A 19,199-nucleotide genomic window follows, 5' to 3' on the forward strand; every position below is an offset into this window, starting at 1 on the left:
TTAGAACACAGATACTTCTTTATTTCAGTAAGCTTAGATCTTGGGTGGGAGGTGATTACAAGTCCAATCTCATCTGTATCCTGAGCTTGGCATAGGTTTTCATGTAAATCAGCCTTATGCAGTTCCTGCTTGCCATTACTCTAATTTTGACATTCAGACTTATTGTTGCTCTGAAACAATCCTGGGAATCCTTTATGAATCCTGAAACTTTTTGCTTTATGCATGAGCCTAAAGCCCAGGCCAAATCTTCTCCTAACCCCTGATTCAGGTGTTCCCAACTTCCTTGGATTCCAGCTCCAGAATATTCCTGTAACCCTCTTTAACCTAACTGACCTTCACCTAACTTTACTGCTTGATGAATAAATGTTTGTCTCTCCTTGAACTCTCTGAATCAAGCTTGTCTAAAAACCCAAGAGTCTCTATAACTCTTCGTGAATTACTCAGGGTAGCTAACATATGTGGGGATATTTAGCCCTTATTACCATGTTTTCTCTCTTCAAATACTGGCATAGGCCTCATCATATCTAAACCTAAATGTGAAAATTACTCTGGCCCCAGAGATATTGAATTAATTCTCAGTTTACGCAGGATCATGGTAGAGAATGGGGTGGATTGGGGGAGATCAGATACATATAATACATATATATGCATATATATGTGCATATATATATATATTTGTGTGTGTGCATTAAGTATTTTAAAAAGAAGTAAAGTACAAAGTTGTGTTTCCCTTGCCATGCCATCTTGAAGAGTAAGAGAACACCTCAGTTGTCTGTCCTGGACCCAGGGGGATAACTGATGTGGATCCTTCCTAGCTTGAAACTCTAGAGGGTTTCAAGTTTAACCTTCAAGCAATGTCTAACTATTTGACCAAAATTAGTATAACAAACTCATGTCTGTGAAATGGGAGGCACACTTACTGTTCAAGTTTCTTGCTAGTATTACTTCAACAGCTTCAACAGAGCTCTTTGTCTTCTCTATTATCTCCTGAATCCAATCTCCACATTGGTTGCCCTAGATTAAGTCCTTCCCTCTATCTCATTCTTGTTTCCCTTGACCTGAGTGGGGGCTGGGATAAAGAATCTCTGACAGTTTATATTTTCTTCTATTTCCCACCCTTCTCCCCAGGTGGCCAACCTAACCTTTCTCTCTCAGTCCCTCTTTCCAGCAACTTCCTTAGCTTCCACAACTGCTGAATCCCCTTCACTTGCTTGAACTAATGTGCCCCTTTCCCCCTTTAATAAGTGTATTCAGTTGCTTGGCACTCCCTAACCAACTCTCTTGTGTATGTGTGTTTGGGGGGATGTTGGCTGGGGACCTGGGGAACAGCACACTTTTCAGAATGTATAATGAAAGTTGTAGTTTCCAATCAACTGTCCCTCCCCTTTAAGGCACAGAGTCTAGTTCCAGGCCTCTGTGAACTCTAGAAGGTGAATGAGGGAATCAGTAAATTCCTTGAATGTCTATGAAAATTATGGCCATGACATTTTCAAAGTTTATGATTGACAGCCATTGATTCTCCTGCTGTAGAGGTGTTCTGGGCAGTATAGCTCTCCCTCGGGTCTACTTCTCAGCACAAGAAAATAGTTTGGATAGGGAATTTTGTTTAACTTAGCATACATCAGTGAATCTTGGAGGCAGTGAGAGAAACTGAGACACGTTGACTCATTACCACTGTAGAGTTGAGAGTGCAGAGGAACAAGGAATAGTGCTGCTGATTCTTCAGTGAGAATGCAAGGCCCATCTATTACAGTCCTGCTAGACTCACTTCTTCCCCTAGAAAGTCTACTTCCCTCTCTCATCATTTTATAATTTCAAAGTGGGAAAGGACCTTGGTAACCCAGAAGTCCAAACCTTTCTAGTTACAGAAGGGGAAACACACTTAGAGAGGGGAAGGGACTTAGCAAAGTTGTACACAGTGGTCACAGAGTGAATGATTGGAAAGCAACTACTAGACACCAAATGTCCTGACCACTCATCTTATATACCCTTTCTATTGTCTTTAGTTGGCTCACCATCCACAATGTGCCCTATCTCAAAAAAGATACTCACACCATGCCTCTCCATATAGTTGCCAGATGGAATAAAAAAGGACTATGTCCAGTCCCCTTTCAAACTAAAACTCATAGTTAACCAGATAACTGCTATAGTCTAAAACACTGATGCCCTGAGATTCCCTGACCACAACAAGAAGTAGAAAGGGAGCTGGCAGACACAGACCAAGGGCAGACTGGAGGTGCATCTCATCTATCAGAGACAGAATCACATAAGTCACTGAATGTGTTGGGGAGGGACTAAAGGATTTGAGAAAGGCAGAGACTGAGAATTGAAGGAAAGAAAGTGAGTAGAGGATAGATATTGGGAAAAGGAGTCAACTGATTAAAATGAGGATTGAGTAAGGATGGGGAAGTATATGATGCAAAAATAGATATAGAGCCCGTCAGAAAAGAATGGATTAAGTGTTGGAGGAGCCAAGATATTTTAGCCAAGGAAAATTTCAGTGTGCCCTTGGAGGAGTTGTCAGGGACCTCAGAAGATTTGTATGGTTCCAGGAAACAGGGATGGGGTTCACAGCCAGAAAGCCAGGGAGAAAGATGTTCAGATACACACAGCAATAACTTTCTAAGAGTCAGAGTTGTCTTGACAGGGAACCTGATGTCCTGAAAGGCAGTGAGATCTCCATTAGTGGAAAGTCTCAGTCAGGAGCTGCTTAGGCATCACCAGGGTGCAACCCAGGGTCCAGCCCTGCTTGGGAATGGGACCAGGCAGCCAGGACGCGGAATGTTAAGGGCCGTGAAAGGGTGAGAAGGGGCCAAGGTGGGCCTGGGTAGAGGTTGGGCTCCCTTCTTCGGACTCCCAGGCACAGCCTGGACCCCGCTTGGCTGGGGTGGTTGGGCCGGACTGGGCGGGGCCCTGCGAGGCACAAGCCGCAAGGAGGCGGGCGCGAGGGCGGGGAGCGGCGCGGAAGCTTGGCCACATAAAGAAGCGGGCGGCGCGACGGGGGCGGCTCTTTCCTGGGTGGGGTTTGTGGAGTCGTGGCCCGTTAGCAGGAAGCCGAGCAGTCGCCCCGACTCTAGCGAGGCACCCAATCCGAGCCCCCAACTCTCAGAGTCCCAGCCGTGTGTACTGCGTGCTCAGCGCCGCCCAACAGCTCCCAGCGAAACTTCGCCAACTCAGCCGACTTTGCCACCACCATGCCCAAGACGGTGAGTGCCAGGGTGGACGCTGCAGGCCTTAGGGGCTCCAGCTGGCCCCTACTGCCCCTTGCTGAAGTCTGGGGACTTGGCCAGCCGCCCGCTGGTCCACCCGGGACGCCGCGCCCTAAGCGAAGGCCCAGGGCAGGGAGGGCGCAGAGCGGATCCTGAGCCAGTGCGCCCTAGTGGTGAGGGGCTTCTGAGCTAGAAGTGTGGACCTGGCAGGGCCTGCCTTCTGAGATTCCATTTCCTTGCTTTTGGGGTGCTATAGTATGGAGGGCTCTCTTGAGGGCTGGAGATCTCATCTTGCCCCACATGGGCCAATGGGTGTTGAGGAGAAGGCTCTGAAAACACGTCTCCTAGTCCAGGAACGGGCTCCTTTTTGGGGCAGGGTTGCTACTGTCCATGAGGGGCTAAGGATACTGAGACGCAAGGGACACGAAGAGCAGCTCAGGGTGGATCCTGCATCCCCACTCACCTTTCCCACAGTCTCCCAGGCAGGCAGCTCCAGCTGTTTCCCACTAGGAGGGGAGTAGAGAATTCTGGAGGGATTTATGGAGGCTGCTTATTTTTGCCTAGGAGCGCTAACACTTTACTAGGCCCTAGTGTGAGGAGAGGTGTACCTTGCCTTCAAGGCAAGAAGATTTATTTCTTCCTCCTCTTCACTGGCCAAATCCCTGTCCTCCCTATTACTTAATGGCTTTCTACCTCCTGTACCCTCTGGACTGTTCTGTGAAGTGTGGGTTTCCCTGTGGGGCAATACCTTTCTAGAAAATGGTGATAGTTTCTGAGATCTGTTCTTCACCCCACTGTCTGTTAGGAGAAGCACAGAAGCTGCACAGGAGTAGGGCCTAGGGGGCCCCAGATACTCAGGAGAGAGGGGTGCGCCTCATTAATGAGCTCTGCTTGCTTTTGTGCAAGTCATGCCAAATGGCCGCTGGAGCCGGTCCCTCCTCAGGAAGGCCTGATGATGACCCTGGCTTGAGTCCCTTAGACCAAACGGCATGTTGGGCTGGCCTAGGTTTTCCAGTGCTCTCCATAAAACTGCCTGAACCTTGTAGAGCTGAGATAGTGACTTGAATCCTTGAGAAGGGTTGAGAGACCCTGGGATCGGAAGCACTGAGGGTCCCAGTTCTTTGGGTGTGTGTTGAGCTTTGGTTATCCCATTGCTGTATTCTGGCCTTATTGCCAACACATTGTTTCCTTTCCATGACCCTTGTCCTTAAGAAACAACAAGTTTTCAACAAGTATGTGCTTCTACTATCTTTTTAAAATTGTTTGTGGTTTCATGATAAGGGGCTTTTCGATCCCCCTTCCCACTTTCCCTCATACAAAGTTAGAGACAATGGTTTTGAAAAGAGAGGGGAAAACCCACTGTCTCTGCCAACACACAGGATTATAAAGATCCCCACAGGAGCCTCTTTTTGTCTTTATCTTGCTGCTATTGATTCCTTAACTCCTCTTAAGGTGTGAATTTGCCTAAATACATGGACAGGTCTAAGGAATAGACTTAACCCATGTCCTCCCTTTTGTGGCATATCTCATCCTGAATTTTAAGATAATATCACCTTTAAATGCAACTTCATGGGCCTGGAAGTTGTTTCAAAGTTGCCTTAACTATTTCACCTCAGTTAAAGGTGGCAAAGAAGATAGCATGGTGACCCTTTTCCTGGGTATGGAGTCTAGAGTATAAGCTGTTTTTGATCAGGCCAAGGGTACTGAAGGTACCTGAAAATTGAAGGTATATTTATGCAGATTGACTGAAACTTAACTTGGAAGGTGAGGACTGAATTCTGATAGACCTCATGCCTTGGAGAATTGTCCAGATTGGCTAAAGACACAGGGGAATGTGGTGATGCTGAATGGGTGCACTGGTGAAGGAAATTCTATGGGGACTACACCTGAGAGGGGAAGAAAACAAAGCAAACATTGTTTAAAAATGAACAATGATATAAAAATATATAATTAAAAAATATGGTTGTCTTTTAGGAGAAACAATTATATCATGTCTGTTACCATAGAATCTTAATCTGAAGAGGCCCTTAGAGACTAGCTCCTCCACCCCCTCCCATTCCGCCCCCCAGGAGGATATATAGACCTACAGGAAAGGACATACCTAAGGCCACATGATAACAGAACCAAGATTGGGTCCAGGCTTTCAGTGATTGGGTTCTTAAAGTTGTGTCCCGTCTTTTGCCTAAAACAAATTACCCCCTGTACTTCCTGGTCTTAAGATTAAAAAGGAGTCAATAATTTGGGAAAATAAACAATGTTGGCATTTGTGTGGTCTTCTGGTAAGAGTTGGAGGTGTTACAAGGTGCCTGCTGTTCATTTTTTCATTCATCCTGATGATAAGGCTTCTGGGGCACTCCCTAGGTCACTCATACCAACTAGTAACTTTAACAAAGGGGGGAAATTCCCTATTCTCCACCCCTTCATTATGTGCTTTAGGCTATTTCTAGATTATGGCAGGTAGGGAAGGGTAGTGGAAAAATATCAGTTGCCCCATCTGCACCCCCTTCCCTGCCAGTTCTTGGATTCTGCTTCTACTTGCTACGTTTCCTGAGTCTGCTTTAGTAACCAGAATGGAGAAGCTTATAAACTGCCATCTACACTTTCTGATGACATAAGACAGATACCAACAACAAAAATAGTCTTTTTCCCCATCCTTTTTAAATTTTCACAGTGTTTTTGAGATTAAATTTGTTAGAGTTGAAAAGCCTCATTCCAACTTTTCAAGTGCAACCCCTCTCATTGATGGGGAAACTGAGATACATAGATAGGGAGAGACTCACCTAGAATGATGCAGCATGTCAGAAGCAAAGCTAGGACTTGCATCTGGGTCCTCATAAGAGGGTCAGTCTTGATAAAACTTCAGTTTTCTGGGGTTTAAGAGTTAGCTCAACAACGTTAAGGGGAAAGATGACAAGTGGTCATTAGTGGGGCCATCCATGTAAGCAGATGTAGAACCCAGCTCCTTGAAGTATTTGAAGGCTTGTGAGTCTATATTCAGCTAAACTTTAACAGGGGCTATGTGGACTGTTTATTCTCCTGCCATTCCTAGCATTGCTTGAGCCACTCGAGTGGCACTAAAATGGTACTTGGTGAATAGGAGGTAGAATCTCAATCTTTTAACCCTTGAACCAGCCCTCCCTACAGACTTCAGCATGGCAAAAAGGGATCAGGAATGGAGGTTATGTGAGAGAGGCTGATTTTTTTGTTTTTGCATCTCTCTACTTCTTTGGTTCTACAGAAAGTATAGTGCTAAAGACAGAGCAGGAAATATTTTGGGCATTTCCTTTTTTTATATTTAAAGTTTTATTTATTTATACAAGAACCTGGGTATAGGCCAGATGCGTGGGAGGGTGAGAGGATTCACCAGAGACAGAGTGGGGAACAGAACAGGCAGACTGAAATATACTGCTGAGGGGAGCAGCAGGCACGGCAAGAAAGGTCTGCTGCGCTATGTGGGATTCTCTCTGGCTGGCCGGAATCGAGCTGGCGCTGCAGAGGTTGCGGACAGCTTGGCAGCGCAGCGCTCAACCACCTGCACCACCAAGGAGGCCCCACTTTGGGTATTCTCTTTAGACTTCTAGAACAGTCCTCTGAAGAGAGAGAGGGACTGGTGGGGCAGGACAGCCTTCATGAGACCCTTGAAGGGACTAACTAATCTATCCTCTCCTATTAGGATAAGAGAGGTCCTTGTTCTGTGAGTGGGTGACAGATATGATATTGACTACTGTTCACTAATTCGCTAGTTGTCTGTACCAATAGTTTGTTTTATTTGTGTTATTCTTCCCTTTCTCTTCCTCCTCTCACAACAGTGCTTTATTGAATGGTGGATCTGGTAGGGACATTTAGAGGTCATCTGGTCTATCTCTCTGACTCCAAATCCAGTTCTCTGGATAAAATGCGATGACAGCTACATTTATTCTGAACTCTGTTTTAATGATGTTCCTTGGCAAATCTGTCTAGGTCCCTTTTGGTGGGAGCCCCCCAAATTTCTGGACTAAAGTTCCCCCAAAGGGAGATTGAGATCTGACTACCACTGCCACTAGGGCAGTGTAGCTAAAGTTGCCAAAAGTTGGCATCATTATAGCTTTTGAAAAGCCTATTTATGATCTTTCAAAGCTAGAACTGAGTTTATCATGAACATCTTGCTCAATTCACAATCTTTTCTCCCTACTACCCCAGCCCATTCTTCTGTCCCCAAATTACAGAGTACAAAGATGGTCTCCTTTGGGACAGTCTATTGGTCAAGTGAAGGAGGTGGTCTTATCATGATTGACTGATTTTGCTGTTCATCCTTCCTCACATTTCATGCTTGATAGAGCTGAAAAACTCAATTCCAGGTTCTGATTTGTGATATGGGAGCTACTTGGAGGGTTAGTTCAGGACTCCTTTGATTTGGAAGGTGGGTGCTGGGAAAAGGCAAGTAACACTGACTCGAGAATTTCTCTTTCCATATAAGAGTGTATTTCCTCAGAAAAGTGATCCAAATTAAGTGGGCCTATAGGTAAGTCCTTTATTCAGGCCCTCGGTCTCTACAGCTTGTTATGAGGAAACTTATTATGAGGGAACAGGTACACTCTAAAGGTGTACTCAAGGGAGTTAAGGAGGTACTAATAACAGGTACACTCTAAAGACCCTTCCAGTACTGATGTTCTTTGAGAGCCTTGGTGGTACAGCCACAAGCTTCCCACTAGCAAGTTTTTTCCTTCAGACATTCTTCAAAATTTGAATGACTTCTATGTAACAGGCAGCTGCTAGGCTATGCTAGGAAAGCAAATTTGAATAACACTTACTAAAATGTATCTTCTTGTCCTGAACACCTCTGGAGTGCCATTCCTTCCTGGGTACTGCATTCACAATGGAGAGTTTCTACCTTCCCAATTTTGTTTCATTAGTAGCTCTGAGGAGAACACTGACATGGTTGTTCTTAGTCATTCTTTCTTGAGTCTATAGAGGGAAAAGGCTATGTCATACCTTATAGAGAAATAAGAAAGAAACCAAATGAGACTATATTTGGAAGACTCTGGGTTGAGTGAAGAGCATCAGAAAACACTGAAAATTTAATGGATTTCCCTCCCAACTCACTGCCTGGCTATCTAGACCTCCTGTAGTTCTATTGAAAGACCAAGAGGCTACCAGGTTATGTTTCAAATTTACTGTTAACATCGTGAGTATGGTAGTTAGATATATTGGTAGACATTGAGGAGCTGATAGACATAAACTAACCTCCTAAACTATTTACCACTAGTGACCTGAGGGCTAAGTGTTCAAATGTGTCTGTGCTTAGAATGACCCAGAGATTCCTCAGTTTTAAGCTTCCTTTTAGCTGATTATTTTAGACAGTCTAGATTTCTCAGTGGAGTGTTTTAAACCACAGAGAAACTGAGTTGGACCTTAAACATTTTAGTTCAGCCTTTATGTTTTAGATGGGGAGACCAATGTCCAGAAAAGGAAAATGACTTGAACGAACTGGTAATAGGACTGGGGCTAATTTCCAATTTGCCTGGTCCCCAGTGTAGGGGAACTTTGAATGTCTGCCTTCTAAATGGCACTCCCTGCAGGGTGCTTAGTGTTTTCTCCCCTATATGCTGGGAGTGACTTGCTCATTGTGTCAAGGATCTTAGGAAGAGTAAATCCTTCTGAGTGTGGAGAACTGACCTCAGGAATTACTTTATACCGCGATGGTTAAGACTCTGGCTGTGCCTTGCAGATTCCTTGTAACACTTCCCAGGAAGGTGAGCATTGTACTTTAGCTGCAAAGTATGGTAGAGGGTAGATATGTGTACTCAAGGGAGGTAAGGAGATAAGACTAGCTATGCTTTACTGCTTGAGACTTGGCCTTGCTGTCCTTAGAGACTTTATGGAGTAGAGTTATTTCCTTTCTATATTCATAGATAGAGGTGTCAGCCAGTGTGTCTGAGATCTCATAAAGTTGGTAACAGTATTGGAAAAAGAACTTGGCTTTTCCTATTAAAAGTTAGTGGTCTATCACTGGACTTGCCTGTCTTGGGAGGATGACAGGTTTCCAGAGAATTGACTCTATGGTGATTGCATTAATAAGATGGCTGCAGTGGAGTTCCCCTAAATAGCTTCTGCTCTAGCAGGTTTCAGTCAGTGGGTGACTCAGTTCTTTTGGGGCCTCACAATGATTTTTTTTTTTCTCTTCTTGCCACCCCTCACCCAAATTTGCTGCCTTTTCTTAATCATTTAAAATTTTGAACTCTGACCTCTTTTGTATTCTGACTGAGTGCTCCAGTTTGAGCTGTTCCTTGGGTTAGGAGAACATTATGGTACTTTCCTTTCCAATTTGTGACAATATTTACTGCTATAGCAACCATTTGAATGCAGACTCCAATCTGGCCTCAGCCTTCACTACTAACCTCTAAGAGCTTGTCTGCCAAGCCAAGGGCAGGTAGCTAGTTAGTTTTAAAAAAGAATTTTTAGGACTTCATAGAAAGGAGCATATGATAGTGGTGAAAAGAACAGTTTGGAACCAGACTTCTTAGACTCAGATCCCAGCTCTGACTAGTTGTATAGCCTTGGATTTCTGTGTCTCATTTACCTCAGTTGTAAAGTGAAGGTAATAATAGGGAGATTTGTTGTGATGATTAAATGAGGCAATTCATATGAAGTTCTTAGAACAATATGGTTCCTAACATATACTATTATGCAAATATTAGTTATACTTATATTTGGAATTCTATATGCCCAACATTGTGCCAGGTAGAATGGGTAAGAAAGAAGGCAGGCGGCTACATTTTTTTTTACAAATAAATAATGAATGGAAGATGCAGTTGCTCCCTTTATAGATATACTACTTAATTTGAGATTTAGGGCTTATGCACTTAAAAACATTTTTGAGGACAAATTATACTTCACATAGCATTTTCTACAGATTTTGAGAAGAGAGTCTACTGGGACATGAACAGGGTCTTGAAGTATATGTACACTTGAGGTCAGTTGTCATTCTAGGTGGGAGAGTGATGTGGTTTGGGTACATATGTGTAAAACAGCTGGCCCTAGGCCTATGATCTCTTGAAATTGAGTTTGTCTGAAATGAAGAATGATTGAAGTGCTGATAGTTTCAAGGGGAATCACACAGAAGTACACGTGAGCCTAGATCAGATTGCTCTTAAGAAAGAGTCAACAGCCCTCTCTCTCAGTTGGCAAACCTGAAGGGGTTTGTTGGGAGGAGATGGTAACTTGGGTTTTCCAGAATTAGGTCAATTAATTAAATGAAATATTTGTTGGTCTTGGTTTCACAATAGGTATGTGAAAGACTCCTTCCTTTGCATTTTCCTACGAGTTAATTAAAAGAATAGTGCTTAGGGCCTCCCTGGTGGCTCAAGGGGTTAAGATGCAGCCTATGAGACAATCCCCAGCCACTGCAGCACGAGTTCGATCCCCGGCCAGGGAGTTGCCCGCATGGCACAGCAGACCTCTCCTGCCGCTCGCTGCTCCCCTCAGCAGTGTATTTCAGTCAGTCTGCCTGTTCTGTTCCCCACTCCGTCTCTGGTGAATCCTCTCACCACCCACACCTCTGGCCTGTGCCCCAATTCTTGCATGCATAAATAAATAAATCTTAAAAAAAAATAGAGCTTAGTGATTACTCTCTTCAGGGTAGCAGTCTAAATATAGCTTTCAGTTTTCCCAATGGCTTTGCTATGAGATAAGTATCTGGAAAAAGGATGCAAATGAGGGGATGGTTTCTTAGTGTGTAGTTGTGATAGTTTGGAGCATTTTCTGGTTGGGGACCAGTTGCAGCATCTGTGCCTTGAACTTGGAGAAAGGGGCATTTTGAACAGATCTTTGACTGTGTCTCATGACAGAATCTGATTTGATGCTCTTTTTTGTTTGTTTGTTTGTTTGTTTGTTGTCTTTGGTGCTCCTTTCAATTGGTTTATTGTAGCATAAGGTAAGGTGTTGATTTAGCTGCTAGGCCACAGGTGTGGTGACTTAGTAGTAATGTTTTGCCAGGTAGCTCCTATGATTGGTCATTTTAGAAGGTTGGAAGTATTCATATCCCTAATGACCCTTCTACTTTATGGGGATTTGTATGGCTAGGTTATCATTCAGGGCCTAATTATAGAAATGTTGAGATGTGGGTATTTGGTCATACAAAACAAAGCATTATCTTCTAAGAAATCCTTTCCTGAGTATGTATTTGGGAGGTGACAGGGACCAGGGCCTAGGAGGGGAACAAGCAAACCTATCAGACTTGATCAGAGTTTCCCTCCCTCTCTTACCTACTGGCCTTCCTTAAATACCAAGACTTATGTTTTCCAGTGAAATGTGTTTAGATAATGTTCTTAAGCTTACTGTCTTGGTCTAATCTGCCCCACCCACTACCCCACTAGATCTTTTTCAGAAATCTCAACCTAAAAGTTAGATGAAGTACACTTAGAAGCTCTTACTTTTTGTAATCTTTAACTGGGATTGACTAATCTGTGATGGTATGGAGTTGGAGGGTGGGGGTCAAGCTAACAGCTAATTTGGGTGTAATTGGCTAAACTATACAAATCTTTACTATCTTCAAGGTTTTTAAGTGAGCTGAACTTCTCACCAAACATTCTTGTAGATGTTCCTGGGAGGTTGATTACTTCACAGAAGTTCCCATGTCAGTTAACCTCTTTGCCTTTGAATTTTCCTTTTCTCTAACATGAAAACATCAGCAATATCAGAAACATGTAAATGGAGTAGAACAAAATCCTCTTCCCCAGATTCTTTACTCCTTTTGGCACTACCTGAACCGTGGTGGAGCTAGCATATGCTTGGTGAGAACGTCTGCCATTTTACTTCAGGGCTATTTATACTACACCTTTCTGCTGGTAATTTTACAGTTGCTCCAGCCAGACCTGAGGAAAATCTAGCTTGGTTGCTTTTCTCTCTGCCATATTTTGGGCATTTCCTAAGGTTGGGAGTATGCCTCCTGGCTTTAGGCCAGTTACCAGAGGAAACCAATGACTAAAGGCTTCCTCCCTGCAACGTCAGTTTCTGGAACCTTTCCTGATGATTCCCTAACCAGTCAAGTCTGCCTTATTTGGGTATTTTCTCCTCCCTTAAATGCCTTTCAACACCTCAACTATTCCCCTGTTCTTCTTTGGCACAGGGAACACTTCCCTCAAGTTTGTGTGCTGCTACTTGCAAGCCGTTTTTTTTTTTTTTTTTTTTTTTTTTCTCCTTGTTTAGGGCTTATTTAGAGCAAAAGCTAAGGCTCACTGTTGGGGGGAAGGGGTGAGTGGGAGAGGAGAGAGGAAGATAGGAGAATTCTGGAATGGCTGTTATTTTCCCAACCTGCCTTCTCATAAATCCCTGCTCTCCACCCTGCCTGGTTACCCCTCTCTAACTTCTTACCTAGATCTCTGCTAGCCTAGTAGTAGTCTTGCTTGGCCTGAAAAGTCTCGAGGTGTGTTGGTGATACCGGATTTGTCAGGCCTAGTCTCCCAGCCAGGATCGGATTTCAGGCTGCAGGGCAGCACTGAGCCCCAGCCTCTAGACCCCCCACGGGTTGGTGTCTCAGGAAGCCGCAGCAGGAACTTCGCAGACGCTCAGGCAAGCAAGCGAAGCGCAGGTTTGTTTAGAAGACGAAGAAGTTTATTGAGGAGAAAAAGAGCAGAAATAAAGTGGGACTCCCAGGCCAGGGAACCAGGCCTGGGAGGGGCAAGGAAGCCAAAGTGGAGTCGTGTCTCAGGGAATATATACCTTTTTTCCCTCATTATTCTAAAGCTTCACCAGTCTCTCTGTGATTGGTTTGTTCTCGGCTGTCTCACTTAATTTGTTACTGAGTGGGGGATCTTCACATTCCTTATCTAACAGCTTTCTCTTTCCCCATTTGTTGCATCTTTAAATTTATGGCCCAGTCTTGTGGATGGGCATCCCTGCATTGAAGTTAAACAGCTGCCCTTCTAATGTGTCCATAAATTAAACCACTCTCCATTTCGCCAATCTCCGCCTCCCTTTACCACCTGAAGGAAACCAGGACTAGCATTAACAATGTTGTCCTTATCTCTGAAGCCTCCCTAAATTTTTCAGAGGTCCCCTCCTACACTATCCCTAAAACTGCCTAATAACCCTAGCTTGCCCTGTCTCATTGGGGTGGGGAAGTCTTGGGATTTCAGCATCTAAAACTGTTCTTTTTGGAGTAGGTAAAGTCTTCCACTCGGTAAGTTGTTTATGTGTGCCTTTTGTATACCTAGCATTCTTACTTGCTTTCTTGAGTAGACTGTGTCCAGTGTCCCTCTCCCTGCCTCCCACCCCAGTTCTGAGCTGTCTAGCCCTGGTTTAGAAGTGCCGAGCTTTTGATACTACAGCTTAGGCTACTGGTCTGGATTTTTAATTTCTCTTTTAGTACAAATGGTAAAATGAAATGAATAGTGAGCTGAATCAGGATATAAGTTTTTTAGCCTCTGCCTATGTGACCTTAGGCATGTCACTTTAATGGGCCTTAATTTTCATATATGTAAAATGAGCACATTGGCTTTTTCTGACATTCTGATTATTTGTACCCAGCGTTTGAGAGGTTCATAAAGGGTTCTTAGAAAGAGCATGAGAGAATAGAAAGCACTGACTATTTGAAGTTGACCATAGAGCTCGCTGTAGGCATCAAGACTTGGAGAGAGAACTGTTGACTGAGTGCTTTGGGTGGGACCTTGGAGTCCAGCCTGCAAAATACAATTGATGGTTAATTTGGGTCATGGTGACTTCAGGAAGAATAGAAGACCCTTGGATTGGTCCTTGTTCCAGCAGGGAAGGGGAAGATCAAGAAACAAATTAAAACTGAATGCAAATGAGATTCGACTTCCTCTCTCCCCTCCCCCTATAACCTCCCATTCCTTAAGGCTATGAAATTGCTTTTGGCTGAGTCTTAAATTGCTAAGCTGCCTTTCCCTTCCTCTTCCTCTGTCTGAGTCACTTATGTCTGTATTGCCCTTGAATGGGGAGAGCTAGGTGATGTAGACTTAGGTGGAGTGAAGGGGAGGAATTTCTAGTGAGGGAGATTGCTGCATGCCTAGCATTCAGCTTTCAAGTGATCTTGTATTTTGTGAATTTGGCTTACTTTGGTGTTAGACCTGTAGGTCAAAGGAGAAGATTTTCTGAATTTCCCTTGAGGGAAAAAGCAAATACCTGGAGATGGTGTACTGGGTCTATTTACACCCTTTTTCTTCTTCCTCCTTACTGACATTTTATATAGTGCTTGCTTATGAATCAATCCCAGGCTGTATTTCAGCCATGTAGGAGTTAGCTGTGAATATATTCTCAGGCCCTGAACCCCTCCTGGAGGGAGAGTAAGCTAGAAGTTTTCTTGGAATCTGTCGTCCATGTTTTGGAAACAAATTCATAGGGCAGTTTAACCAGAGAAGGCTGGGTTGGGTAGAGCTGGACAGCACTTTTGGGTAGGATATTCTTCCTCATTATCAAGCTGAAATGACCTGTAGTCAATACAGTAACTTGCTGCTGGCAGAAGTCTCCTTGCTGGCAGTGTTTTCTTCCTAGAGGCTTCACACTGGTTGTTAAGGATGCCAGTTGAAGATGATTAGAAGATGAGAATGATTGCTGGAGAGGAAGAGTTGGCAAGCAGGTGGAGGAGAGAGAAGGGGAAAAATAAAGACTTGTCAAATGGAAAAAGAGTGGTTCTTAATTTTTATATCTTCCCTTTTATAAAATCCATAAGATAAGGTTTAGCAAATACAAGGAGAAATCTTCCATAAACCCACCATTTAACACAGAAGCTATTATCTATGTGCATTTCTTGTCACAGTTCAATGACAAACTTCCATGGTGCAATCATAGTATAAAATATCCTACTTCTTTATCCCTACTTAACATATCACTGAAATTTTAGATAAATGCTGTCTGGTTTAAAAAAATGAATATTTTAGTGGCTTTACAAAATTCTTCCCAATGAGTATGTCATAATTAACATTCCTCTTTTAGGGGGCACTTAGATTATTTATGACATTGCTGTGAATGTGAAAAATCTAAGTCCCTTAGCATGGTCTATTAGGGAGAGTCCTTAGATATGCAGCTTCCTCCAACTCTTTCCAGACTAAGCTTTCACTTCTCACCATATGTGTGTTGTGCTATAGCTTTGCAGATTATGGTTCCTCAAGCCATACATACCTTTGAGCCTGAGCATATGCTTTTTCTTTTAGATTGAAATGTCAGGTGCATCTTCTTCAGCTCCCCCCTCACCATATGTTACCTCCACCGGAAGCTTTCTTCAATACGGTGTGCGCTCTGTACTTCGTAAGAATTTCTGTTATGATACCACATGGTATTGCAGCCATCTGGCTTCCTGACTATTTTTCAGTAAACTTGAAGATTTTAAAGTTTCTAACTCCCTCTATTTGAAGAGAGGACTGTTCTATAAGTGGAGGTAATTAGGGAATGGTAGGCCTCTAAAGAGTACATGGTCAGTGACAGATGGGAGAGGGAAAGGCAGCAGTCATATGACTGCAACAGACCCAACAGTGTTAGATGAAAACCTGATAGGACATACTAGGTAATAGAGAAAATGCACTTTGGAGAAGAGAAGAGCGCACTAGCACTTGCAGATAACAGAGGCCCTCGTTGGTCTTGATCCACCAGTGCAAACTTCTTAAACCATTCTGGTTTATTCTCTGCAAAATGGAAGAGTAGGTTATGAATGGAAGAGTAGAGTTAGTGTTATGGTTGATGAAGATTGAGACACAAATGCATCTGAAAGTGCTCTGTGAGGTAGGGGACATGGGAGTGAGGCTAGACACAGTACACCTTAGATTTTTGTTCTAGTTGGCCTCTAAAAAGTCTGTCCTACATGTGTTTTGTCAAACCTTTGAGCTCAGAATGCCACATGCTAGGGTTTCCCTGAGCAAGCATTCCCATAGGTGTTGCCTAGCATGGTACTTTTAGTGTGACATATGCAGGGAGCTTCCTATTGAGGAAGTTTTTGAGTAGCATGGCTCCAACTTGTCCCAGCATAGCCCTACTCAAGAATGGTCATAAGTGGCTGGGTAAGGAGGTGCTATCTTCTCCTTAGCTCTTTAGCATCAAATGAGTGGTATGAGAGTCTCTACTCTCTATTGCCACTTTGGGGCAGTTTGATTCCGGGTTTCCTGACAGCCCTTCATCTGGAGGTGAAGCTACAGTGAAACTGGGCACATTTCAGGTCTTCTGACCCTAAACCTGCCATGCACTTTTGTAAACGAAGATCTCTGTAACTATATGTTCTTAAAAGACTTACTCATTTTGCCTATCTTGACCAAAACCACTTATGGGGGGCCATAAAAGCCATTTTCAAGGTATTTGGATAGAAATTTTCCACCTAGTGTGTTTTTTGTTTTCTCCACATACTACCTGTGGCTTCTTGCTGCTGCTGTCCTGTCCATTTGAAAAAACCCCAGTCAGCCCCAGGATTTTATATTTTATAAAGAAAGCAAAGCACCTGAATCTATGGAAGATCTGTTGATCAGCTATAAAACCCAAGGGGAAGGGACTTGCTCAAAGTTGTGTAGTGAGTCAGGGGCAGAATCAAATCTTGAAGCCAAGACTTTCAAAGTGTGTGCTTTCCATTATATCAACTTAGCCTACTAGAATGTAAGCTTCATGAGAAAATACCCAGGATTTTTTCCAGTGCCTAGCACAGTACCTCACACAGAGGAGGTACTCAACAAATATTTGTTTAGTAGATAAATTAATGGTTATTATTGTCAAGTTGGGATTGTCTTCCATAGACTCCTATGATTAGGTCTGCTAGAAAGTCAAACAACAATTCCAGAAGATTCCGTAAATTAATGTGGATTTAGCTTGGCCCCGGCAGAATGAACTGAGTAGTACCAAGGAATGGGGAGGAGTTGGCCATCTTCTGTATGTTGGAGAGCTTGTTACCTATGATTGAATGGCCAGCTTCACAGTCAATTTCTACTTCCTTTACTCATGACTTCATAAAATACAATAGTGTTCACATTAAGGAAATGTCTGCATCAAAGGTTTTAGTGAATTTTGACAGTTGGGCACACATTTCTATCTGCCTTGGTGAGGCATCCCAGAATTTAGCCCAAGAGTACGTATTTGAAGCCTTACCCAGTTTTCTTTTCTTTCTTTTTCTTTTTTTTTTTTTTTGGTGGTCAGCAACATTTTTATTCCCCAGGTGCAGCACCTTCATAAAGAAGGTGGTCCAAAAAAAGAAGGGGAGATGGTCTGTCAGGCAAATGCTGCCATCAAGCACCCATGGGACAGGTTCCAGGCTCCAGGCTCCGAGCTGTAAGGAGGTTCTATTCTGGGTGACCATGAGTCAGCTAAAATTCAGGGCTTCCACTCATCTTAGATGTCCAATCTGCAATACAGCCTCTTGGCATTCCTCAGTTGACAGAGCATCAATCACTAAAGAAATTAGATTATCGCTCCATGGACAAGCATCTCTAACTGCATCTCCAGAAACCAAATCAGGGGACACTCTTATCTTTCTTCTCTGAAGGAGTACAAAGTCATACCTCTCAGTCATCTATTCTTTTGGGTCAACTTCATTCTTATACTGTGTAAGATGGTTCTCTTGTAGTTCCAAACTCTTTCCACACACCCATTCTGTAGACAGACTGCTTTTCCTCGGACACCCACACAGCCTCATCTGCACACACACAGGCCCCTGGCCCGTCGTGCACGCCTTACCCAGTTTTCTAATTTTTAAATTTATTTTGTATGTGTGCTACTCATTGTGACATGACCAACTGGTAGGGCCACATTATATGATCTAATCCTGCAGAGCTTGTGCTCCCAAGGTTTAGAGATTGAGTTGACTTCTGTGTTCAGGGATGGACAGGGCCAGTCATAGATCAAGGAGAACAGTAAGGAAGTACTGTGGATCATTGAGGCGAGGCGCTCAGTAGCTGTGCTCTTGTGCTTTGTCCTATTGCCACCACCACCATTATCCAGGCTGCCTTAGGGAGTTGCATGTTTTTGCATATTCAGGCATATATCAGCTCAAGTAGGCTAATTTGGAGAGTAGTAGGAGGTACTGAGGGGTGTGATCAGAATTTGGGAGATAATAGGTTGAGGCTCACTAGATAGGGTTGGATGTCCAAAATAATAAGAGCCTTTGGATGTCATCTTATCTTTATTTTTTTTAATATTTTTATATTTATTTATTTTATACAAGAACCAGGGTACAGACCACATGTGCGGGAGGGTGAGAGGATTCACTAGAGGCAGAGCGGGGAAGAGAACAGGCTGACTGATGAAATGCACTGCTGAGGGGAGCAGTGGGTACCACAGGAGAGGTCTGCCATGCCATGTGGGATCCTTGCCGGCCGGCCGTTATGAAACTGGCACTGCAGAGGCTGCGGACAGCTTCACAGCACCACACTGAACCGCTTGCACCACCAGGGGAGGCCCAGAATGTCATCTTATCTTTAAAGGATTTTTTCCATCTGTTCTTGCAGTGCTAAGCTAATCACTGCATGAAGCACATTAACATATACAATCTGTGCTGTTTGGTAGGGCACTTTATTTTATAATTTTTGATTTGTGTATTTTCATTATGAAAATAATGCTTGCTATAAGAAATAAAACAGCACTGAAAAATGTAAAATCCCCTCCCTTCTGTTCCTGACTATACTCTTCAGAGAGAATCACCACTAACCAGTTAGTTATGTGAACTTTTACTTCTTTTTAAAGGTATTCATAAATATAACACATATGTAATACAAATCCATATTTTTCTGCAACTATTACTATGTGGTGGCTATATTTTCGTGTCCAATCAGATTTTAATGTCTATATGGGCTCATTAATAAGCAAATTATTGAGTGGATAGTACACTTAAAATCTGTGCAAATGAAATGGCCCACATTCTTCCTTTAGTGGACAATAGGAGAACATTGTAGAGGCTTGCCTGCCTGACAGAGAAGGCTTTCTGGAGACGATGGAAGTTCTGTTGTGATGAAAGATAGGATGATAAGAAGTGCTCCCCTTTCCATGCTCAGTAGGCCCCACATCTAGCGGTTGCTATGATTTCAC

At 43.4% G+C, this 19,199-nt stretch overlaps 1 protein-coding gene across 1 annotated transcript in view; it reads left to right on the top strand.

The window, feature by feature from the left end:
- Nucleotides 1–2,781: 2,781 nt before the first annotated feature.
- MSN (moesin) overlaps nucleotides 2,782–19,199 on the top strand; it is a gene marked incomplete at both ends in the record, with an annotated part of 74,650 nt that continues 58,232 nt past the window's right edge. Inside the window, 2 exons of the mRNA XM_084258154.1 lie at nucleotides 2,782–2,801; nucleotides 3,110–3,206. Of these exons, the coding sequence (XP_084114280.1) occupies nucleotides 2,782–2,801; nucleotides 3,110–3,206 (117 nt within the window). The remainder of the gene's footprint in view (nucleotides 2,802–3,109; nucleotides 3,207–19,199) is intronic.

This window comes from Talpa europaea (assembly GCF_964194135.1).
Source record: "Talpa europaea genome assembly, chromosome: X".
Classification (NCBI taxonomy): Eukaryota; Metazoa; Chordata; class Mammalia; order Eulipotyphla; family Talpidae; genus Talpa; species Talpa europaea.